The sequence below is a fragment of the Colletes latitarsis genome, chromosome 11 (genome assembly GCF_051014445.1).
Source record: "Colletes latitarsis isolate SP2378_abdomen chromosome 11, iyColLati1, whole genome shotgun sequence".
Lineage (NCBI taxonomy): Eukaryota > Metazoa > Arthropoda > Insecta > Hymenoptera > Colletidae > Colletes > Colletes latitarsis.
The window spans coordinates 10,489,613-10,515,373 of record NC_135144.1 but is presented as its reverse complement, the minus strand read 5'-3'; the positions used below and the strand labels follow the sequence as shown (position 1 = coordinate 10,515,373).

General features: G+C 35.0%; 1 protein-coding gene across 8 annotated transcripts in view; it reads right to left on the bottom strand.

Annotated features, from left to right (window-relative positions):
- Window positions 1-25,761, bottom strand: part of Patronin (calmodulin-regulated spectrin-associated protein patronin) — a 74,382-nt gene that overhangs the window by 15,713 nt on the left and 32,908 nt on the right. For 3 of the 8 annotated variants that reach the window (XM_076777807.1, XM_076777808.1, XM_076777812.1), the window contains exons 2-8: window positions 17,964-18,059; window positions 8,479-8,694; window positions 5,134-5,588; window positions 4,208-4,323; window positions 2,947-3,057; window positions 1,033-1,114; window positions 2-293 (exon numbers count right to left, since the gene is read on the bottom strand). In XM_076777807.1, coding sequence (XP_076633922.1) covers window positions 2-293; window positions 1,033-1,114; window positions 2,947-3,057; window positions 4,208-4,323; window positions 5,134-5,588; window positions 8,479-8,694; window positions 17,964-18,059 — 1,368 coding nt within the window. Of the gene's footprint in view, window position 1; window positions 294-1,032; window positions 1,115-2,946; window positions 3,058-4,207; window positions 4,324-5,133; window positions 5,589-8,478; window positions 8,695-14,729; window positions 14,877-17,963; window positions 18,060-25,761 lie in introns of those variants that run through there. The other 5 variants (XM_076777809.1, XM_076777811.1, XM_076777814.1 and 2 more) reach the window with 4 other exon arrangements.

Here is a 25,761-nt window from a genome sequence, read left to right as displayed (position 1 = left end):
CCTGAGATCCCCCAAAGTTTTCTATGGTCAACTGAGAATCGTCCGAGACGCTGTTGCGCCTAGATCGTCGGCCAGCGTAAGAACTTCTCCTCTGTTCTTCCCAGTTACTCGGCCGACCAGCGGCGTCTGCTCTGGCTAACGATTTCTCGTCAGCCACCGAGCTTAACGTAGGAATGCCTTTACCGCGATGGACTACGAAACTCTCCTCGCTACCAGTACGTCTGCAAACAGTCGACGAAACGGACTTCTCTAGAGGAATCGCGGAGAAATGCCTCAGCAATCGCCTACCGATTCTGGAACAACGGTTCCTTTCTGGTGCAATCTATTTGCGTTTATTTCGAATTCTAGGTAATTTGCGGGGTTCCAGGGACAAACTAACTTTGCTATAAGTTAAAAGGCAAACAGAAGAAAGGTTTACTCAAGCTGACGTTATATTTCTTATTTACTCTCAGTAATCTATTTCCAAATATTTAAAATTTTTGGTCGAATTAATAATTAAACATTCAGTCTTGATCGTCCAGATCACTTGGCAATTGTTTCCAGACGCTCAAATACCAGACTGGTTGTTAAAAAATCCAAAGAAATAGGGCTCTAAGTGGTTTTCCAATACTGAATTATTTATTCGACAAGACGGTCTTTACTGGAACCGAAAGCAACTCAAATCGTTACAGAGTCGACGCTTGAAGTCCCCTTTGAACGTAATCGGAGATCACGAGACACAGATCCGATAATATTGGAAATCATTGGACCCGTGTCCCAGGTTTAATTGTCTTTTGTTTCGTCAAACGATCTAAATCAAACACGTTGTCGAACGCCCAGAAACGATGTAATATTCATGAGAATAATTATTTCTCTGCTTTCGTTGGGCCAATTGATCGTTTTAGGTTTTATTTCTTTGGAATACATTGTAAGTTCCCAAAATGACAAAGGAGCGAAGAATTACGATTTTACAAAGTAAATTTATTACACGGAAACGCTACAAGGAAATTGACTTTGCGGATTCGAAGGAATATCGGTGAGAATGTCACGTACCTGTCGTCGTGAGAATAATTTTCGGCAGTCTGTTGCAAGGATTGCGACTTCTTCACAGATGGTGACGGCGAGGCTTTCGCAACTAGAAAATAATTAAATGTTGGATGGATCGTTTACGCACCGCGTCCAGGAAAAGAGTAGTACCGATATCTAAATCAGTTCCGACGAGAGAATGGAGGCTCGAAAGAATTCTTTCCTCAGTGAGGAATAATTTCCCATCGCACGGGACTTGCATGCGAGATTTCTACGCCCGTTGAAATATTTTAAAGAGAAGCGTGTAATCGCGATTCGTCACCGAGATGGAAACTTCGACGCACACACGGGCAAATCCTCGGTACACAAATCTATGGGCAGAAGCTCGTGTTTATGGTACACTCGTAAAATATACACCCGTTCGATGGGGGCAAATCGTTAATTAATTCTACACATTAACGTCTAGCATCTCTAATCGTCGTGGTAACGGTGTCATAATAATCGGTAAACCCATTAAGAATGGAAAAAAAGATATGGAGGATGGGGGGTTCACAAAAACACGGAACACGAAACACGAAACACGCAATAACGTAGACAATGTACGCTGCAAAACAAGTATACTAACTCAATATGGAGTGGATATATTAATGAATCGTCCAGACTTCACCCTGCATCACTGAATGATACAAGACAAGAGACAAATCGCATGCAAAACAAAAGGAACCAAAAGCTAACGCCAAAGCTGCAAACCGATCCACGGCGGACCAGGAAATTTAGCGGTTCGAACAAGTTTTTAACGAATTTACAATCAAATTCAATATAGAATTAATCCAAATAATTATCCAAAGATAACTATTGATAATACTGTTCTTTTATTATTGCTTTTTGTTTTGAAATATTTGTCATTGTAAATATCGATGGTAGCTTTCAGAATGAAGAGTCACATTTTAATTTGAAAGAAATTTAATTCCTCGGGTAATCGACAGATTATCGAAGTATTTAAAAGACTTTTTAAACAGAAAAAATGAAGCTTTATCTGAAAGTTTATTTTTATTGTGGTGTGACACTTATTGAAAATTAACGATATATTTTCGTTCTTAAGAAATGATTAAAAACTGTGACGAGTTGAATATCTGAACAGCTAAAATTCGATTCTGATCCACCGTGCGATCGACCAAAACCGAAAAAACGCACAGCAAAGATGCGAGGAATTTCCATGCAATTCTATTCGAAGGATCGCTATGTGTCATGGCGTTATTATGCAAATAATATCGTTAGTAAGAAGCGGTGCGCCTAATAATATCTGCGTTCTCTTGCACAGTTAATCTAAAACATCGGGCCACGTTTTAAATGCAGAACTCCTGCGTTTCAAAAATATTCTTCTCGACTAGTTCGATCAACAATCCTATTTAAAACGTGATTGCAAATGCATGGGGATATATTACGTATAACAACTAGTTCGATCAACAAAATCGTTGATAGCGTACCATGTGTCGCGACGAAGTTTTAAGCTTTACCTTTGTTCGCTGGAGATTGTTGCAAGCGAAAGACTATCAACAATGTCGCCAGCGATCGCGTCAGGCCCGCCATAAAACTTCGCGGAGAACGAATCGTAGAAACGGAAAAGTCAAAGAAGAATCTTAACGATCACGTTCGTTGAAAGTAAAAACACATGTCGCATTTAGAGTTGCAGTAATCCGAAGAAAAAAAAAGTAAATAAAGAAAACGAGAAGAAACGAGAAAACGAGAGAAAAAAAAGAAAGAAAAAACACCCATGAAACGGAACGACAAACTTGCGAGGTTCTTGCTCCCACCGGGATACCATGAATACTGTTTCGTTTCATTCTTTTTTAACGACACATCGGTCTGCAAAATTCACGCGTTTCACAAGAGAAGACCACCTAGTTTTGATGATTTGGTTGTTTGGTAACGTGTGGGTACCTGTGAAGCCTGGCGCGGATACGGAGAGGTTGCTTCTCAGATCAGGTATCGGAGCTATAGACTGTGGCAGACTTCTTTTATGAGCTACGCCATGACTATTGCGCGGGCAGGCTGCACCCGTCACCGCACCGTATTCGTTCATTGGCAACCGGAAGTTGACGAAAGAAGAAGGCGAGGATAGCGTTGTTGTCAAGCATCAAGAAGGTTACGCCATAGAAATATATGGAAATATTACAGTTTTACATTAAGTGATATACGTGGAGGATCGTCGCTGTTCTTTTTTTTTCATTGTTCTCCATTCTTAATAACTCTTACAAATGTTCGACTTAATTAAAAAACAGATGCGTTTATTAGTCGCTGCTAGGGACCTGGATCTCGAGACTGGGAACGAGTGTGTGTACTGACACTGATAAAAAGCGTGATACCGTTCCAACCGCGGGCAATCCTGCACCCTCACGATTATTCCGGAAGTCAACGACACTTGGAGGTGCCCAAGTACTTGAAAATGCAAGTGAAAAATTAAACATTTGAACAGAATTTTCTCGGTTTGACAAAACGTGTTCTGTTTGGAATTTCAAGTACTTGAATATTTATGCTCGAATATTCGATAGAAAGAAAATTCACGCAGACACGCGATGTGACGCAGTCGGTCGCAATGAATATCGTCCAGAGAAAACTTCGGGAGAAACTCGAAAATATGATTCACGGTTGTTTTGTATATTTTTGTCAACGTCCAGGGCTTTCTTTTACGTGTTTCACATAATGTATTTGCTTCTGCCTCGAATTTTTGTGTTAGAATATGCTACATGATCTTTATATTCTTCTTGTGGGCGTGGAATGTTTGAAACGTTCCGTCTGAACTTTGTTCCTCCTCCGATAAAGATTTTCGCACGACGCTGGACGATTTTACACTGTTTTGCACAGAAGATCGTCCGGTTTCTTTTTTACCTGCCTACACCTGTGTTTAGTAAGATTATATATAGTTTTTAAGAATCGTTGTGGACGACTTTCAGTGCAGCGGCGTTTGGAGGGGAACAGTTGCCCGCGCCAGGAACGGAATTCCATGGAAATAAAGTATAACAAAATAAATTATAGAACGGGTAAGTCCAATACAGAATGTACGCAGCCTTCACCAATCACATTAATCCAATGCGAATATTCGTGAGCCCTTCCTGATGAAAGGGTGCGTTCATAGTGTCGAACAAATCTCCCCGACGCTATTAATCGAGAATGTCGTTCGAGTGTTCAATAATTATCGTACCATCTAAGAATTGCATCGCCCTCTCCTCGCCGGGATAACGTACGCACTTTGCAGGATGAATTTCCAACACGTTGTACATGTCCGCCAGGAAAACGACTAAATTTTGCTTCATAGACCTGGTTGGACAAAGAAATTTGTTTAAACGAAAGCCCCAAATACGGCGCAACCGCCTCGATTCGCGACGATTAAAATTTAATTAAAATAACGCGTTAAGATTCTTTCGACGAACCGAGTCACTTCGAATTCTGAAATTCTGTTTCAGAGAAACACGTGTTTTAAAAATAGCTACCAAGTAAAACGAGGCACGCAAACTTTCGTTCAGTTTGACGTGGTAGAAAACGTTTAAAACGCGTATTTCTCTCAATTTCTCATGAATCGAGCCTAGCAATTATGCGATAAGTATACTGCGTGCACGAGAAGTTGGCTAGCGAGACGACACAGGGGATGGAGGGGAGTGCTTGCCCCATCTATCAATGGTGCATCGTCGTTTCGACCAATCAGACGCGCGTTCCTTTCACTAGCCAACTTCTCACGGATGCACAGTACTTGGTCCCACAAGTTGAGGGCTAATATCAACCCCTTGTCGTTCAATAACTTAATTATATATTAAAATCACCACATTTTTGCATTCATCAGATATTCGTTAACCCTTAAGTGGATTATTGGGGCCTCTGCAAGTTTAATTACTTGAAAATTTATGTAATCCTCCATTAGTTCATTATTTTCTTAATGCTTCGGAGTTGATTTCCATTTATTAATTCGGTTGAGATTGAGAGTCTTCTTTTAATCATTTTATATAGAAATAAATTTAAATAAAATTCAATAGTATAGGTTTGAAAAATTATTAGGAATCGAATCGTACGTCAAGGGGTTGACGATAACGAAATTTACGCTTCGTAAAGACCGATTTGCTCGGCAATTCTTACCCCCTCATGTACGTCACGTCCTCGGGTTGCGTGTGAAAAATGGAATACGGTAAACATCTGTTACAAAAGGTGTGAACCAACGAGAGATTGTGCAGGGCGTCCGCGACCGACGGTTTCTTCGACACGCGGATGTCCATCCAGTTCAGTTCGCTGGGGCAATAAAATGCCACGACCGCGGCTAGACCGACGCCATCGCATAGTGATTGGAAGTCCTTGGCAGCGGGCAGCTCTGGCAGTCGCGTTTTATCCCCGGCCCCCTCCTCGATTTGAATTTTTGCGATCAACGCTTGCGACGCGTGGCTTATCCAAAGGAGAAGACCCTTCTCGTGGTCCGTCGGGACGTCGACGTCGGCCTGGGGGTCGAATCGTCGAATGGCCGAGACCACGCGGTCGCCGGTCACCACTTCTTTCGCGTACAGGACCATCAGGCCCTCTATCACAGCCATATGCGCAGACTGCAACGTTATTTAAAGGTGGAATCATAAAAGTTGCAGCTCCCTACTACCTATTTCTAAATCAATTTTCTTTGGAAACGAATAACAACGACAGAACTTCCTATTGCCATTGTTCGTCTGTTTGAGTAACATGTGTATAGACCAGTGTTTCCCAAAGTGGGTTCCATGAAATAATTTTGGGGTTTCGCAAGACAAATTGTGATATAACATTAAAATAAGATTAGCTGCAATAGTTTTACAGAAACGCATTAAAATATTAACAAACAATTATTATTAAAAACAATTACATCCTTCGCACTGAACTCGTGTTTTTTAATTAAAAACATTTCTTTGTAATTTATTACAACATTCAATATAGTTACAACGTTTTATACGAATGAATAAAATGACATCATGATTTTTGCTTAGAAGTTTAGGTATGGCAAGGGTTCCATGATTCGTAAAAAATTTCTTAAGGGTTCCATAAGAAAAGAAGTTTGGGAAACCCTGGTATAGACAAATGGTCATTTATTCAACTATTGTCCGTCGTAATGTTTGTTAATTTATTATGTGATCTGTCTGAAGATTGCAACAATGAATAGGTACACTTTCTGATTGATTAAATATTTAAAAATATTTTTAGAGCGCAGAGGAAACGCTCGACTCCAATATGGAAGATGATCCCATTTGAGGGTTAAAAATATTTCAATATACAGGGTGTTCCGCAACCCCTGGGAAAAATTTAAATGGGAGATTCTAGAGGCCAAAATAAATCGAAAATGAAGAATACCAATTTGTTGATTGAGGCTTCGTTAAAAAGTTATTAACGTTTAAAGTTCCGCCAATACTGAATTTTTTTCTCGAAAATGGGTAAGATTTCGGGGGTATGTCCATTCATCAAAAATGATTATAATCGACCCCCGCAACCGAAAATAATTTTTCCAGAACGATTTGAAACTTTTCAATTTCGCCAAAAAATTTAGGCATCGATCGTCGATTTTTCTTAAAAATTCGTTTTTTATTCTTAGTAATTTCGTTTGACGACCTACAGAAAAGTTGTTTAATACTTTTTTGTAGATACATATGAGCTCTACTTCAGAAAAAAGTTTCATTAAAATTTATTCACTATTGTAGGAGTATTGGCTGTTTGAAAATTGGACCGATTTTATGGGGTTTTTCTTACTTTACGCGGTCAAGGAACAACTTTTCCAATATTTTTGTAATTTCTACATATTCTTTATCTAAATACGCGTAGTTTGCTTTTTTAAACGTTAAAATCATCCAATCCGTTCAGGAGTTATGACGTTTTAAAGATTCGCAAGAAATTTCGGAGATCCATTTCTGTCCAGAAATTATATTTTCGGTGAGGAATTTTTTTCTCGAAAGTAGATAGGAATTCGGGGGTATGTCTATTGACCAAAAATGATTGTAATTGAACTCTGCAACTAAAAATAATTTTTTTAGAACGATTTTAAATTTTTTAATTTTGTCGAAAAATTTCACACCTTCTCGAATTTTTTTCTCGAAACTGGGTAGGATTTCGGGGATATATCTATTCATCAAAAATGATTATAATCGACCCCCGCAACCGAAAATAATTTTTCCAGAACGATTTGAAATTTTTGAATTTAATTGTTAATAACTTTTTAACGAAGACTCCATCAATAAATTGATATTCTTGATTTTCGTCCTATTTTGGCTTCTAGAATCCCCCATTAAAACTTTTCCCAGGTGTGGCCGAACACTCTGTATAAAAATAATATTTATTTACCATCCGTCATTTATTCAACTATTGTCCGTCCCAATATTTGTTAATTTATTATGTGAAACTGTCTGAAGATTACAACAATGAATAGGTACACTTTCTGATTGATTAAATATTTAAAAATATTTTTAGAGCGCAGAGAAAACGCTCGACTCCAATATGGAAGATGATCCCATTTGAGGGTTAAAAATATTTCAATACTTAAAAATAATATTTTTTTACCATTCGTCATTTATTCAACTATTGTCCGTCGTAATATTTGTTAATTTATTATGTGAAACTGTCTGAAGATTACAACAATGAATAGGTACACTTTCTGATTGATTAAATATTTAAAAATATTTTTAGAGCGCAGAGGAAACGCTCGACTGCAATATGAAAGATAATCCCATTGGAGGATTAAAAATATTTCAATACGTAAAAATAATATTTTTTTACCATTCGTCATTTATTCAACTATTGGCCGTCGTAATATTTGTTAATTTATTATGTGATCTGAAGTGGGTTGCAACAATGAATAGGTACACTTTCCGATTGATTAAATATTTAAAAATATTTTTAGAGCACAGAGGAAACGCTCGACTCCAATATGGAAGATGATCCCATTTGAGGGTTAAAAATATTTCAATACGTAAAAATAATATTTTTTTGCCATTCATCATTTATTTTACTATTGTCCGTCCCAATATTTGTTAATTTATTATGTGAAACTGTCTGAAGATTACAACAATGAATAGGTACACTTTCTGATTGATTAAATATTTAAAAATATTTTTAGAGCGCAGAGGAAACGCTCGACTCCAATATGGAAGGTGATACTATTTGAGGATTAAAAGTATTTCAATATGTAAAAATAATTACCATCCTGAATGGTGAAATTTTGACCCCAAAATAACCACATTTATATTATTCGCAATTAATACTGTGCTATTATTTTATAAGTCGGTGTTTTTTATTCTTCAATAATATATTTTGTGACGTCCCGTGATAATAATTTCGTTTCGAGAACACGCAATACCAATTAGGGGTTAAAAATATTTCCCAGGCTTGGTAACTTAGTGGCTAGAGATATTTAAATGCTTCGGGGACAATGTAAGCGTGTAAAATATATAAAAATATGTAAAAACAATCGTAACATTGACTTACCATCTTGAGAGGTGAATTTTGAATGAGGATCGTTTCGGTGAGTTGAGTATTGTTTGGCTCCGCAAGATAAACACCCTTTCTAGCGAGAGCCTGCAGAATACCGCAGTGATTCTGATTGTGATAATTTGGATCCGAATAAATATTAGCCAATGCCAAACAGTATAGTTCTGCATTGGAAAGTGCGTGGACGATCTGCGGCTTCAGGTGCTCTTGATCCTGAAAGAACAAAGCACAGACGTGTTATTGATAAATGGAAACTAACCAATTAAGGGGAGAAACCATTGTGACGGATTGAAAAAATTAAAATTGTTTCTTTATCTCCTTTCGATGCTTGGGATTTTAAGACTCTCTAAAATATTAAAGTAAAATTTGCAAAACTGACAAAGTTACTGAAGATTTAGTAGATGTAGAACATGTAATACGCGTAACCCTTGAAACTAACTGCTCTTTACTTCTTTACTTTGAAACTCTTTTATTATTTCTGCTGTGGTAAAGGTTTCATATGAATGGGAAGTGTTTTGATCGAAATAACTATGGGAATCAAGAGTATTTGGTCTAGAGCGATAAGTGGTGTGAACTAAATGTACCGATACGCGACTAAAGTAGTCCAACTGGCAACTTATTTAGCCGTAATCTAATTTAATGATGGCTATTCAGGATTATTACAAATAATTAAGGTCCTCGATATTAAAATTGGGCCACAGGCAAACGCACATCGAGAGAAACAGGACATGGTTCGCCTTTCCGCTGCTCAGCGAAAACACAAAACAGCGACGCGTGACGTTCGGTTGAAGGAAAAAGGAGATATAAATGACGAAGATGACGATGATCTTTTTACAGAAGATACGCTTTAGTGTCCTGAAGTGGATGCCCTTTAGAAAGTTTAAAAACTCCAACGTTATTTAATAGATAATTGGGTGCAAAATTCTGAACGCGTTTTTCTCAAAACCACATTTTCCAAACTGGGCGGCTCGATAAGTCAGTCAATTTTCATCCGATTTACTTAAAATTTTGTATGGTGATTCCTAATACTATTCTCTTCAGTTGTACGAACGGAATTTTCGATCGAATAATTAGTTTCGACGTGGTGTTAGAAGAAATATTGACTTTGTCACAGTTTTCTAAGATTTTTCCTTCAAGTTTCCTCCATTTTATAATAAATAATTATTTTCAAAAATCCGGTACATGGAATCAAAGCAACTGCCTTATAGTTTAAGAAAATTGCATGATTTCTTGTTTCACAACTTGCAGTGGAAAATTACACATTCGCCCGTTTCTAACAAATTTTTGGAGGCCTTTCACGCTGGTTCCCATTATGGCTATAATAATTAATATTTATATACGAAATTTTTACAATAAGTAGTTCAAGAAATATACTCTCGAAAACATTAAATATTTATCAGAAAAAGGTTCATGGTTACGCTCAAAAAATTCTTGAAAATTGCCTTCATTTTTAGCTATCACAGTGGTTTCTTCCTTTAAACAACTTACAATGCCATCGTAATATAGAAATACAGGGTGTTCGACAACCCCTGGGAAAAATTTTAATGGTGGATTCTAGAGGCCAAAATAAGACGAAAATCAACAATACCAATTTGTTGACGGAGGCTCCGTTAAAAAGTTATTAACAATTAAATTCAAAAATTCCAAATCGTTCTGGAAAAATTATTTTTGATTGCGGGGACCAATTATAATCATTTCTGGTCAATTAACATACCCTCGAAATCCTAACCATTTTTGAGAAAAAAATTCCTTACCGAAAATCTAATTTAAGGCCAGAAATGGTTCCCCGAAATTTCATGCGAATCTTTAAAACGTCATAACTCATGAACGGATTGGACGATTTTAACGTTTAAAAAAGCAAACTACGCGTATTTTGGTGGAGAGTATGTACAAATCGCAAAAATATTCGAAAAGTTGCTCCTTGATACCGCAAAATGAGAAAAACTCCATAAAAATGGTCCAATTTTCAAACAGCCATAACTCCTACAATAGTGACTATATTTCAATGAAACTTTTCTCTGAAGTAGAGCTCATGGGTACCTACAAAAAACTATTAGACAACTTTTCTGTAGGGTGTCAAATAAAATTACTAGAAATCAAAATCTAATTTTTAAAAGAAATCGACAGGGGGTAGGTGCCTAAATTTTTCGACAAAAAAACATTTTTCAAATCGTTCTAAAAAAATTATTTTCGGTTGCAAGAGTCGATTGCAATCATTTTTGGTCATTACACATACCCCCAAATTCCTACGCATTTTTGAGAAAAAAATTCTTTACCGAAAATCTAATGTGAGGCCAGAAATGCTTCCCTTAAATTTCATGCGAATCATTAAAATGTCATAACTCCTGAACGGATTGGACGATTTTAACGTTTAAAAAAGCAAACTACGCGTATTTTGGTGGAGAATATGTACAAATCACAAAAATATTCGAAAAGTTGGTCCTTGACACCGCAAAATGAGGAAAACTCCATAAAAATGGTCCAATATTCAAACAGCCATAACTCCTACAATAGTGAATATATTTCAATGAAATTTTTTTCTGAAGTAGAGCTCATGGGTACCTACAAAAAAGTATTAGACAACTTTTCTGTAAGGCGTCAAACAAAATTACTAAAACTAAAAAACGAGTTTTTAAGGAAAATCGACGGGGGGTAGGTGTCTAAATTTTTCGACAAAAAAAAAATTTTTCAAACCGTTCTAAAAAAATTAATTTTGATTACGGGAGTCAATTACAGTCATTTTTGGTGAATACATATACCCTCTAAATCGCACACACTTTTGAGAAAAAAATTCGAGTTGGTGAAAATTTTCGGCGAAATTAAAAAATTTCAAATCGTTTTAAAAAAATTATGTTTGGTTACAGGGGTCAATTACAATCATTTTTGGTGAATACACATACCCCCAAAATCCTACTCACTTTCGAGAAAAAAATTCCGGAACATTAAACGTTAATAACTTTTTAACGAAGCCTCAATCAACAAATTAGTAATCTTGATTTTCGTCTTATTTTTGCCTCTAGAATCTCCCATTAAAATTTTTCCCAGGGTTGGCCGAACACCCTGTATAATTTTACGTATTAAGGGTGAATTAAATGATAAAATTAAAATAGGCATTATTAAATATAGATTCTAATTTAATTTATCATATGTACTCTGTGACAAATATAATGTTCTCTCTCTATCAAAAGATAGAAATATAATTATAAGGAATAGATTAAATCTAAAGGTAGACTTCTAACAAGCTTAACATTCTCGTGGGTTTCCCATATGTCAATCACTATTGAAAATCAGGAAGTGGGACTCGGAGACTCCAACTTCCGATTGTTAGGTTGTTTTAATATACCATGCACGTACTTTGTCGTGCATACTTCTGATAAACACACGTAAACATAATTCTGCCTATTCAAACCGTGAAACATTCATCAATACGAAACTTTTTTCAATTCTAAAATAGAAATACACAGCTTCTCCTATTTATCTTTTACTTGCCAAGCATTTTAAAGTTCATGTCAAGTTCAACTTTGCTCTTCTCAATACAAAATTAAATTTTTACTCTTATTCTACTGAAAAAAAAAAGAAGAAACTTTTGCATGGAACATTTTTTTTATCAAACTTTATACAAACGAAATTTCTTTCTTTCTATCAAATGATCACACTTACTCCAAATATTACGTTTTTTTTACATAAAAAGCGTAAACTAATCTTTGATTATTTCTTTGCTCCTATCAAGTTAAGAATGTAATTTGATTGTTTCGATGATAATTGCTCGTCGAAAAAAAAAGTGAAATTTTGTGTCGGAATTCTAGGTAATCTTCTGCCACATTCCGTCAAAATAGATCTACTTGCAAGTTTGAAACACAATACCTTGGCCGCAACCGCGTAAGAATATCCGGCAGACGCGACAGGCAAATATTAGTATTCTGCAATTTCCGGCGCGGCGGCGGAAATGCGAAGAACTCGAGACGATACGAGTAACGGAAATACACGGAGATGCCGATGGACAGTGGTCTGGAGACCGCCAATTTGTGACCAAAATTAAAAATAATTATTTATAAATGTTTTCCAATAAAAACTAAGACGTTTCGAGAAAATCAATTTCAATGTTTTCATTCGGGCACTATTTTCCTTTTTTATTCGATGTGCCCATTTATAATATATTTCCTTAGACCATGATTGACTTATAGTATGATAAATCAGTAGATGAAGACATTGTAAACCCAACGAAACGATGAAAATAATTTTTATTTACCCAGATCCCATAAATCGACAACTCGAGAAAACTAGTTTCTCTCTTTACAGGTCTTAACTCTATCTCTGAGCAAAAAAATTAGGGCGAAATTGACGAGAACGTGATAAACCGGCTACTTTTGACTCGCTAAACCTAAACATTGCAGTTTACTTTTCAATAATTAGGTTTCTCTTCCACCTGTAACTGAACGTGCCTGAAAGTCTAACATGGTAGCTCTTAGCCTTATCGAATAGGCTAAGACAGTGGTGCTCAACCTTTTCTTTTACTTCCGCATTTAAATTTCACGAATGAAAATTAGTTAAATTGATTTCCTTTCGTAAAATTGCAAATGTTAAGACCTGTTCTTACATGTTCGGAATCTGAAAATTTACGCTATTGTCTCGGCAGTGCTCGTTTTCGATATAAAAAATATTTGAAAGCACACAGATTAAAGGCAGACTCTGAAGAATGTTCACAATCTCGTCTGCGAAATTCTGTGTTCCTTGGAAAATAACTAACGGAAAAAATAATTGCCATCGTTAGGTTTTATGGTACATTAATCTTTCTATATAGTCATTTAAATGGGCTACCGGTTGCATATGAAGTGGCCAATTAAATCTGCTCTTGATCCATAAAAAAACTAGCTTGAAAACCGACCGTGATTAAAAATCTCTTGAAAACGAACAAGGAAATCGTTTCTTACTAAATAACTAGAAAGTATTATGCACGGATGCCATTATTGCCAATTATATTGTTAATTACGTAATATCGACCATCCTCGTGTAAAAAATAATTTCGTCTCGTTGATCAAATTTTTCACGTTCCTTTATAAAAAAATATTTTATACGAGTTACTATCAGTAAACCTATTCCCAGTGTTTAAGGGAAGAAAGAAGCTATTTTTCGAAATAATAAACTATAAAACAGTTATTTTTCGAACCTTTTTCAAACCCTGGTGTACTAGTTAATTTCTGTGAAATAATAATCCATTACAGTGTTAATACGACGTGTTGAATGCATTATGGAGACAATAGAATCGACAGAAAAATGGCGGGGAAAGACACGTAAACGATCAATTAGCCACTCCGGGTTCTCTTTCGCGAAGAAAGTCGCGACATGATGAAGATCCTAGAGGCGAGCCAGGCTCTCCATTGTTTTTAGAAGAATTGCAATCATCGTCGGATTGCACCTCCGACTTTAAGGGGAAAGTCAAGACTATGAGACTGATTATTCGAACGAAAGTTCAAGTGTGAAAAGGATACAATGAACGAAAGGTTCCCCTGGCGCTTACAGGTGCCTAATTCCCGAAGAGGATCATCTCTTGCAAGAGAGAATGATTAATGGAAGGAAGAACTCCAGCTAGCTAATTAAGCAATCACCGAGGATACCGAAATCTTTTGTGATCGGGATCCATTGTCTTACCACGAGTCGGTATATTTTCGTTCACTGATCAGAAGAAAGTCTCCCTTAAACTTTTACTTCAATTTTCCGACGCCTTTCACACACTTGGGTGTTCGCGATCTTAGAAAAATTTGATTTCTTTCATAAATTTGTCTCGATACAAGTTCTCACGATTTAAGACGTACACTATGACGTTGGTATTAGCAGCACGTTATAGCGCACAGTATCCACACAAATTCAATTTAAAACAGCTATAATACACGCTACTTATTCTACGACACTAACAACGTAAAACCTACAACTGTTAAAACAACAGTTGTTCCCAGCTATTTATCGAATACAAAATACTTTCGAATCGTTATTCGAATTAAAGCTGCAACGAAGATTAAATAAACGTTCACTTTCACCAATTGTGAAACTCGTTACTCAACATCCTCGATATTTATTCAAAATTAAACGTTCACGAATATGAAAGAAAAAGTAATTTGATTCTAGCGAACAAGCAAAAGAGAGCTCACGATTAGAACCAGAGGCCACTAAGAAAAGCAGATATTCTGAACGTTTTGAACTTCCATGGTTAAATAATTAAAATGTCGTATTTAGAAATTCGAGGGTCTCACCTCGTGCCATCGTCGCGGACTTTTCGAGACACGGGGTACACAGGCTTGCAATTTGTTTGTTGGAGTGCACGGCGGAGGAAACTGGTCCTCGATTAGATACATTTCGATGCGACGAGCAACGAAAAACCGAACGGGAACATTCGTCGCGGCAGCTCCGTGATTTACTGCCAAGTCAAAAGAGGTCGGACGCGGCCGATAGCTGTGTAATTTGATTGGTTTAACTGGATCAACCACACAACCGAGGCCTTCACACACATACAAATACGTGAAACATACCTCACGGCAGGCAAATTTTATTTTAAAAAGAAACAAATCTTTGGAATATCCATTCCAGTCTTTCATTTCTATCAGCGGTATTTTAAATAACGAATGGTCATTTGGAGTAACTGTTATTTTAAATAATTATGTTGTTAAATGGTAAGAATTTTTTAATTGAACATTCTTTTTAAATGGAAGTTTACAGGATTTATAAGAGCATGTAAACATTGAGTGCAATCTTTCAATTTATACAAATTTTAGTACAAGTTCTAAATGAAAACATTGTTGTTTCAAGTAAATTGATTAAATGATAGGAATTTTTTAATTGAACCTTTTATTTTAAATGAAAGTTTACAGGATTTATACAAGCATGTAAACTTCCAATGTAATTTTTAAATTCATACAAATTGTAGCACGACAAGTTCCAAGTGAAGACGTTGTTGTTTCAAAAAATAAAATTGTTAAATGATAGAAATTTTTGAATTGAACCTTTTATTTTAAATGAAAGTGTACAGAATTCATACAAACATGTAAACTTCCAATGCAATCTTTAAATTTATACAAATTGAAGCACGACAAGTTTCAAGTGAAAATATTGTTGTTTCAAGAAATTAAATTGTTTAGAAATTTTTAAATTGAACATTCTTTTTAAAGGAAAGTTTACAATCTTTAAATTTAATTTATACAAATTGTAGCACGACAAGTTTCAAGTAAAAATATTGTTGTTTTAAGAAATTAAATTGTTAAATAATAGAAATTTTTAAATTGAACATTTTTTTTAAATGAAAGTTTACAGGATTCCTAAGAGCATGTAAACTTTGAGTGCAATTTTTAAGTTTACACAAATTTTAGTGCAAGTTCCAAGTGAAAATATTCTTGTTTCAAAAAAATAAATTGTTAAATGATAGAAATTTTTGAACAGAACATTTTTTTAATATGAAAGTTTACAGGATTCATAAAAGCATGTAAACTTCCAATGCAATCTTTAAATTTGTACAAATTTTGCACAAATTCTAAATGAAACCATCGATATCGATTACGAAATTAATAATCTGAAGAAACCCTGTTTACCAAATGAAAATAAATCGCGGATTTGTATGAGTTTAAACATAAAATCTCTATGCAGTTCCTTTCAAGGAAGTTCCCACGAGTATTGCGCGTTCGTTATCAAAGTTTGGCGAGATTTCTTTTTGCCAAAGTTTATTAGCGTCTCTCGAGCAAACGCCCCAACAACTTCTCGTACGCCTTTCACGACGAGGTCGGTTTTCTCCATTGCGAAATAATGACGTACGCCACAAAAGAGTTTTCAGGATACCTTAAAAAGCTGGGGATGCCTCCTTTTAAGCATCGACTTTCTGTCGACGGTATTGCGCGAAGGAACGAGTATGCAATCTTCTCGTCGACAGAAACGAACGTACTTAGGCAAATGAGGATTTCATCGAAATGGATCATCCTTAAATCGCTCGGGGCCTGCCACGCATTTTGTCATACCAAGTTATACAATAGTTTCTAAAATATAGGTCACTTGATCCCAAAACTCCGTAGGACGAAAGAAAAAATCGATCAAATTCCGGCACTTTCGAGTTTCGAGCAAATTTGCCAATTTAAGGCTTTCAAAATTAATTTTGTTTTAAGATATATCGTTTTCCATATTTCTAACGGTGAAGAGCTTCACGGGACCAAGTTTCAAGCCATTCTACTTTAAATAGCAATATGTGGATATTTAAATATTTGAGTTTTCAAGTTAACTAACGTTCCTAATTTTGTCAAATGGAAATTACCCCTACGAATTAGCAAAATGAAACTGGGAGAAGATAAAAAATTATTAGATTAGCTATGGAAGCTGTTTGAATTAAATTGCCAACTGTATTGCTTACTGAGTAGAAGAACAAGCTAATGTACCTCATGATCGTTTTCCATATTTCCAGCGATGAAGAGTTTCACGGGACCAAGTTTCGAGCCATTCTACTATTTAAATAGCAATATGTGGATATTTAAATATTTGAGTTTTCAAGTTAACTAACGTTCCTAATTTTGTCAAATGGAAATTACCCCTACGAATTAGCAAAATGAAACTGGGAGAAGATAAAAAATTGTTAGATTAACTATGGAAGCTGTTTGAATTAAATTGTCAATTGTATTGCTTGCTGAGTAGAAGAACAAGCTAATGTATCTCATGGTCGTTTTCCATATTTCCAGCGATGAAGAGTTTCACGGGACCAAGTTTCGAGCCATTCTACTATTTAAATAGCAATATGTGGATATTTAAATATTTGAGTTTTCAAGTTAACTAACGTTCCTAATTTTGTCAAATGGAAATTACCCGTACGAATTAGCAAAATGAAACTGGGAGAAGATAAAAAATTGTTAGATTAGCTATGGAAGCTGTTTGAATTAAATTGCCAATTGTATTGCTTGTAGAAGAACAAGCTTATGTACCTCATGATCGTTTTCCATATTTCCAGCGATGAAGAGTTTCACGGGACCAAGTTTCAAGCCATTCTACTATTTAAATAGCAATATGTGTATATTTAAATATTTGAGTTTTCAAGTTAACTAACGTTCCTAATTTTGTCAAATGGAAATTAATCCTATGAATTAGCAAAATGAAACTGAGAGAAGATAAAAAATTGTTAGATTAGCTATGGAAGCTGTTTGAATTAAATTGCCAATTGTATTGCTTGCTGAGTAGAAGAACAAGCTTATGTACCTCATGATCGTTTTCCATATTTCCAGCGATGCAGAGTTTCACGAAACCAAGTTTCGAGCCATTCTACTATTTAAATAGCAATATGTGGATATTTAAATATTTGAGTTTTCAAGTTAACTAACGTTCCTAATTTTGTCAAATGGAAATTACCCCTACGAATTAGCAAAATGTAACTGGGAGAAGATAAAAAATTGTTAGATTAGCTATGGAAGCTGTTTGAATTAAATTGCCAATTGTATTGCTTGTAGAAGAACAAGCTTATGTACCTCATGATCGACATAATAGGGCTCGCGAAGATTTTCTGGCACTCGGTTGTTGTACGCCTTTGACAGGAGCCATCTTACGGAGGCACGTTGTTTGGCCTGAAACAATAAAAATGTACCACGTTAGATTTAACAACAATATTCACATATTTATGTACATTTTTAATGGACAAAGTTTTAATTCGCATGGAATCTTAGTTGCAAAGAATTATGCAGTTTAGTAATGTTCTTCTGTAAAAATTACAAAAATAATTTAAATAAAAGTAAACTTTCGATCAGGAATCTTACACGATGCAATAAAAATTTTCAGTTACTTCCGAATGAATGGAAACTCTACTTCCTTAAAATTATAGTGTAAAAAATATTAGTATTCAATAGTCGAATACTTGGCCATTTTATAATTTTTTATAATTTAACGTACATTAAATAAAAACTATTTTGCACACAAAAAAATTCTGCATAGAATTAATCAGAAACAAATTTATTTCTAATTCATCATCGTCCACATTTCCTTTATTATTTAACAAGCTTTGATTATAATAAATTAATTTAATGTTTTCGATGGTATTGTTCAAATGTAGCAAAGTCTGCTTAACACTTGCCACAGAAACCATCTTTGTTTACGTTTCGTTATTCTAAAACTTTGCTTGATTAAATATTGCATTTCATTTGATTAAACGCGCATTAAAAACAAACACGTGATTGTTTTTCACGAACGTACCGGGGCAATTAAGCTCGCTATTAATTAAACAGAAAGGGACATTCGGAGAAAAAGACTGTCCCCAATTCGAACAGGCGAGTTCCATTTACTTTAATTAAATACCGATAAATTTCATACTCTGCTGGCTCGATGCTTTTGAAGTCGAAACAAATTAAAACTATTTGATAAACACGATGGAACGTTAAAAGCAATTATTTAATCAATATTAGACGTTAGTTTCGACGCGCTCCGATCGACGGAGGTGTGGCTCGATCCAATAAGATACCGAGCAATTTCCCAGGAAATATCAATTTTATTATGAAACGAGAGTGATATTAAATAAACCGTGGAAATGCATATCACCGGGCATAAGATTGCAACAAGATTCGCTTAGAGTATTCCTCTAGACGCAGAAATGTGGGTCAAAAACGCTACCGCGACGAAACAGTTAAAAATACCGCGAGAATAATTCGATGTGAAATGCAGTTTTCGAAATTTTACTGTTCCAAGGATTCTTCGTCTTTTTGTAACGAGAGTCTGCAAAAATTGCGACGCGGGAAACGTAGAATTACGTCAACGATGGAATAATAAGAAATTGCAAATGCATACCTGGCGCATGTAAATTGCACAACGTGCCCGTCGTACGGACGATTAGTTTCTTTTATTTACTTGTCAGCGCGGTAGAAACGCTGTAAAATAGGCTCACGAGGTTAGTTAAACTTTGCATGTTGTGCCTGGTTCTCTCAGAAGTAAATAAATAAAATAATTAACAGTACACACGTGGCTTGAGTGAGATTTCGATCCTCAAACTGCACTGTTTTCCATTATTTAATTTTTCAGACAAATACTCTGAATAAATATGATTTTATATTTAAATGGATTTTTGTATTAAAATGGATTTTCAAATTACGAAAAATTTTTGCTCCTTTTTTAATACTATTAGTATTATCAGTATTATAGTTATCAGAAGTAAATAAATAAAATAGTTAACAGAACACACTTAAATGAGACTTCGATCCTCAAACTGCACTGCTTTCCATTATTTAATTTTTCAGAGAAATACTCTGAATAAATATGAAACGAGCTATGGATTTTTAAATTACGATTATACAAATGATACGAAAAATTTTTCCCCCTTTTTTAATGCTATTTTATATTATTTTAAAAATTGTTTGCCTACTGCGTTTACTCATTTCGTAATATCTAATTGGCAATGGACATTACTGGGACTGGAAAATGGGGAAAATATGGCGCGCAATAAAAGAAAAGCCTTGAAAGCCAATGTTAGCCAACGCGCACTTCAAAGGCGTACCTTGCTTTTGTTACACAATCGTTGTACCTATAGGCATGATTATTCGAGTGGAATAACGATCTACATAACCGTCGGTGACTCGACTGATCGCTCGAGTCATGGATCGTCATTAAACGTGCCAAACAATCGCGATCAACTACACGAATAATTTTAATAAGCTATCGAGTAACATTAGATAATATTAACGAGACATCAGCTGACGTTAAATAGTACTAGTAAGATATCAAGTAACATTAATTCACTTGTCATTATTATTCATCAAAAATCCGAACCTTACGATTCTGGAATAAACAGTTTGACTCAGAATGAAGAATCCAATGTGTAATTTCAGATTACATTAGTAAAGTATCAGAATCGCTTTTCTAAATTAAATCCCCACAAAACACTGTAATTAACTTGTACAAATTAACAAAGTAACGACTTTTTCTCGTGAGACGGATTTCTGGGTTAACCTGCTGTTTGTAGATCAAAGTAAAGTCCACGAGAATGCAATTACAGCGAGCTATGGACGTAGCATTATAAACATACGACATAAGGCTCCTACACCAAGTTTAATAACTTGGTGGAATGTAACGCGTAAGTATTTTTTACGTTTTCCTGTAAAAAAATTATTTTACGCGAAACTGTCGCGACGTGTTCCCCGAGGAATCGTTTTTCTTTTTTTAGAAATTGTTAAAATGGGCGTTGGCGCCCTCGTCGCACCCTCTTAACGCGCATCTTTTCGGTCGCTTCCGAACGTGAAAGTGCATCTCGACACGAATTTGAATAAAAGAGCTTCGCGTTTCGCGGGAACAGAGATTCCGTCGGTTTCTAAATTATTAAAATGGTCGCTCGCTTCGAGATAAAACGAGTTTCTGCCTTTGACCGTGGCACGGTTAGGTTTTGTGGTATGACCGAATTTCCAGCGGCGTTTAATCGAAATTCAGTATAGTGTACGGAATGGAAACGTAACTCGTACTGTGTGTCATGGATTTTACGAAAATGTCAGCGAACAAGTCAAAATTTTTCAATAGTTTCGATTGATTTGAAAACGATCCTTAAAATTAATGGTAGATTCAATCAACAATCGTTTTTCAGTATTTCTTTTCATTAATTCCATTCAAAACTTTCTGTGATATTGTCCACGTGTCCAATTTTTAATTTTATCATTGCATAATAAAGAAATATACAATTTATGGTAAAGTTAAAATGACTGAACGTGAGAAAGCGAGATAATAAAATTTAGAGAGTTGTATCTGTACCTTAATTTGCATTTCCCAAAACGAACAAATGTCCTTTGATTTATGAACGGTAGTATACGTACCATTGCAAATATCAGATATCTATAAATAATTCAAGGACCAGGAACTCCTGTAATTATTTTATCGTTCCAATTTGTGTAATATTTTTAATTCTAGGAGAAACTTAAAACGTTACAAATCATTATTTTTGTTCAGAGGTTTATTATGACAACAAAACTTGAAACGCGTCTGTAGCTTTCATGTTGGTCAATTTGGCGAAAGCACACGAGCGCTGTATGAAAAGGAAGCAGAAAGGGTTTTGTATGGGGAAAACGGCAAGGACGAAAAGGGGTTGACAGACAGAAGCTTTTTGTCGAGACCCTGTCGTTCGATCAAATAAACGTCTGACTTCCTCCCGATGCGGGAATTCTATTCTTTGTCACTTGGTAACTTCGCTCACGTGACTCTCCGCTGAGAAAAGAACCGAAACACAAATATAACATCCGATCAGACGATCAATTCGCAACAGTATACTCTTCGAAAACGTATTTTGGCATCCGCTGGAGCATAAAAACCGTATTGATTCATAAAAAAAAGGGGGATCTTTAAATCATCGAAACGCCTGCGCTTTCGGAATAGACACACGCGTCAAAACTTGCATTATTCAATGTTGATGGATTTTAATTTGTTTTAAATTTTCTTAAATTTCATTCTGATCCTTTCTATTTAAGAGTTGTAACCAGAAATATACAGGGATTTCGGCCACCCCTGGGAAAAATTTTAATAGGAGATTTTGGAGGCCAAAATAAGACGAAAATCAAGAATATCAATTTGTCGATTGAGGCTTCGTTAAAAAGTTATTAAAAAGTTAAATTAAAAAATATTTAATCCTTAAGGAAAAATTATTTTCAGTTGTAGGAGTCAATTGCAATCATTTTTGGTGAATAGACATACCCCCGAAATTTTACGCACATTCGAGAAAAAAATTCCTGAAGGTGGCCAAATTTTTCAACAAAATTAAAAAATTTCAAATCGTTCTAAAAAAAATATTTTCGATTGCAAGAGTCGATTACAATCATTTTTGGTCATTACACATACCCCCGAAATCCTACTCAGTTTCGAGTAAAAAATTCCTTACCAAAAATCTAATTTGAGGCCAAAAATGGTTCTCCGAAATTTCATGCGAATCTTTAAAACGTCATAACTCCTGAACGGATTGGACGATTTTAACGTTTAAAAAAGCAAACTACGCGTATTTTGGTGGAGAATATGTACAAATCGCAAAAATATTCGAAAAGTTGGTCCTTGACACCGCAAAATGAGAAAAACCCCCCAAAATTGGTCCAATTTTCAAACAGCCATAACTCCTACAATAGTGAATATATTTCAATGAAACTTTTCTCTGAAGTAGAGCTCATGGGAACGTACAAAAAACTGTTAGACAACTTTTCTGTAGGGCCTCAAACAAAATTACTAAAAATCAAAAACGAATTTTTAAGAAAAATCGACAGGGGGTAGGTGCCCAAATTTTTCGGCGAAAAAAAAAAATTCCAAATCGTTCTAAAAAAAATATCTTCGGTTACAAGAGTCGATTACAATCATTTTTGGTCATTACACATACCCCCAAAATCCTGCGTACTTTCGAGAAAAAAATTCAGGAAGGTGTGAAATTTTTCAACAAAATTAAAAAATTTCAAATTGTTCTAAAAAAATTATTTTCGGTTGCGGGGGTCAATTACAATCATTTTTGGTGAATACATATGCCCCCAAAATTCTACGCACTTTCGAGAAAAAAATTTCTTACCAAAAATATACTGTGTGACCGAAAATGTTTCTATAACTTTTTAACGAGGCCTCAAACAAGAAATTAGTATCCTTAATTTTCGTCTTATTTTGGTCTCTAGAATCTCCCATTAAAATTTTTCCTAGGGGTAGCCAAACACCTTGTATAAATCACACTATTCCGGACGATTCGACACTTTGAAAGAATTGCTTAGACCAACCAACAACGTCATGTTCAGGAATATATTGTAACTCGAAGTATAATAATTGACAAAAGTAATCTAAACCATATATTGTTAATATAAGTTCTATATATTACATTACATAAGGTATGTATATTGTTGCACTGGTACACTGTATATTTTCACGCATATTCGTATATTTTATAAGCACAAATGGTATATGGTTGCATATTTATCGTGCATAAACATCCGGTCTAATAATAACCAGTCGCGAGTAACACTAACCTTCGTCAAAATAAGAATTTCGATATGGATTTGCATATTATTTCTAAGGCTTCAACCTGTAAATTTATTGGGAGACAAGTTTTTTCTAGATTCTGTTATAAACTTTCAGAATTGTTATTTTGCTTAAAAGGTCGGTCCGAGGCGGGTCGATTGGAGCTGCCGTTATTTGTCGCGGACGCAATTAAGATTCGAAATAGAAAGTGCTGTCGTAAATTGAAGCCGAATGTTTGACGTGATATTAAAGTTACATGTCGCTAAATCTGGTCCGTTCTTAATGCCGTACCGGAAGCAAATGGACATTTTAATCAATCAACCGGGTCAGACAAGTTGGTTCACCTTCGACACTTCGCGACGTTGCTAGAACATTATCGAATTCTTGTCAGGGTCGCTAAATTTTTAACTATTCTATTTTTTAAAACATACCTGATACAGCTCACTCGTAAAAATAGCAAAACATAGTTCGAATCTAGGAGTGTAGGAACCTTAATTTAATTAATTTAATTAATTGTTCAAAATTGATCTTAAAACATCCTTGTTAATTTAATAAAATTTAGAGTGTTATAACTCTCGAATTATTAAGTTTAAGGCAATAGCACCTTTATACTTTTCGTAAGGATTAAAATACTGCAACGGATGGTGCAATCAAAATTATAGATTTCCAATTATAGGAAAGGATGCAGTTGCATCGGTGCACCGAAGAAATGCAATTGCACTTTCTTAAAGAATGGAAATCTAGAATTTTGATTAGGCCATTCGATGCATCATTTTAATCTCTACAGAAAAGTATAAAGGCCTCGTGCGCTAAATCCAATAGTTCAAGAGTTATACTACTTTAATGTTCATTAAATTATGTCAATTTCAAATGGAATAACTCTTGAACTGTTAGGTTTAGGGAAAAAATACCTGAATACTTTTCATAGAGATTAAAATACTGCAACTGATGGTGCATTCAAAATTATGGATTTACGATTATAAAAAAAGAATGCAGTTGCATCGGTGCACCGAAGAAATGCAATTGCACTTTTTAAAAGAATAGAATTCTATAATTTTTATTGGATCGTTCGATGCAGTATTTTAATCTCTACAGAAAAGTATAAGGGCCTCGTGCACTAAAGCCAATAGTTCAAGAGTTATACTACTTTAAAGTTCATTAAATTATGTCACTTTTAAGTGGAATAACTCTTGAACTGTTAGGTTTATGGAAAAAATACCTAAATACTTTTCATAGAGATTAAAATACTGCAACTGATGGTGCATTTAAAATTATGGATTTACGATTATAAAAAAGAAATGCAGTTGCATCGTTGCACCGAAGAAATGCAATTGCACTTTTTAAAAGAATAGAATTCTATAATTTTGATTGGACCGTTCGATGCAGTATTTTAATCTCTACAGAAAAATATAAGTAACTTGTGTCCTAAACCTAATAGTTCAAGAGTTATAGCATTTCAAAGTTCACTAAATTATGTCACTTTCATGTGAAATAACTCATGAACTGTTAAGTTTAGGGAAAAAATACCTGAATACTTTTCATAGAGATTAAAATACTGCAACGGATGGTGCAATGAAAATTCTAGATTTACGATTATAAAAAAAGAATGCATTTGCATCGTTGCACCGAAGAAATGCAATTGCACTTTTTAAAGAATAGAATTCTATAATTTTTATTGGATCGTTCGATACAGTATTTTAATCTCTACAGAAAAGTATAAGGGCCTCGTGCACTAAACCCAATAGTTCAAGAGTTATACTACTTTAAAGTTCATTAAATTATGTCACATTAAAATGATATAACTATTAAACTGTTAGCTTTATGGCATAAGTATCTTAATAATTTGTTGTGAAGATTAAAAAACTGTATCGAACGGTACAAGCAAAATAATCGAATTCAAATTAAAGAAAGGATTCAGTTGCTTTTAATTTTTTTTAAATTAATAAAATCCTATTCAAATCCTATCAAATATCATTCGATGCCATTTTTTTTCTATCTCTAACCCCATTGTAAAGATATATCTTCTCCCCAATTACGCGGAATAACCATTTAATTGTAATAAAATATCTGTAACGTGATTTTAAAACGTTTCAAAATTTTTGAACGATTGTGTAAACATACGAATTTAATTCCCGTCGCTCGTACCACGTTTCGGCAGGAAAATATTCTCCCGATGTAAGATGGAAATTCGTAGAACGAATCGTATTTCGCGGGGGTAGGCGACGATATTGCAAAAAACGACGGAACGCGTCCCCTGCATAAAAATATCAAGAAATCTCCCGATTTTTCCGGCGCAAGAAATCTCGAGCTCTTTCACTTCGCTGCAGG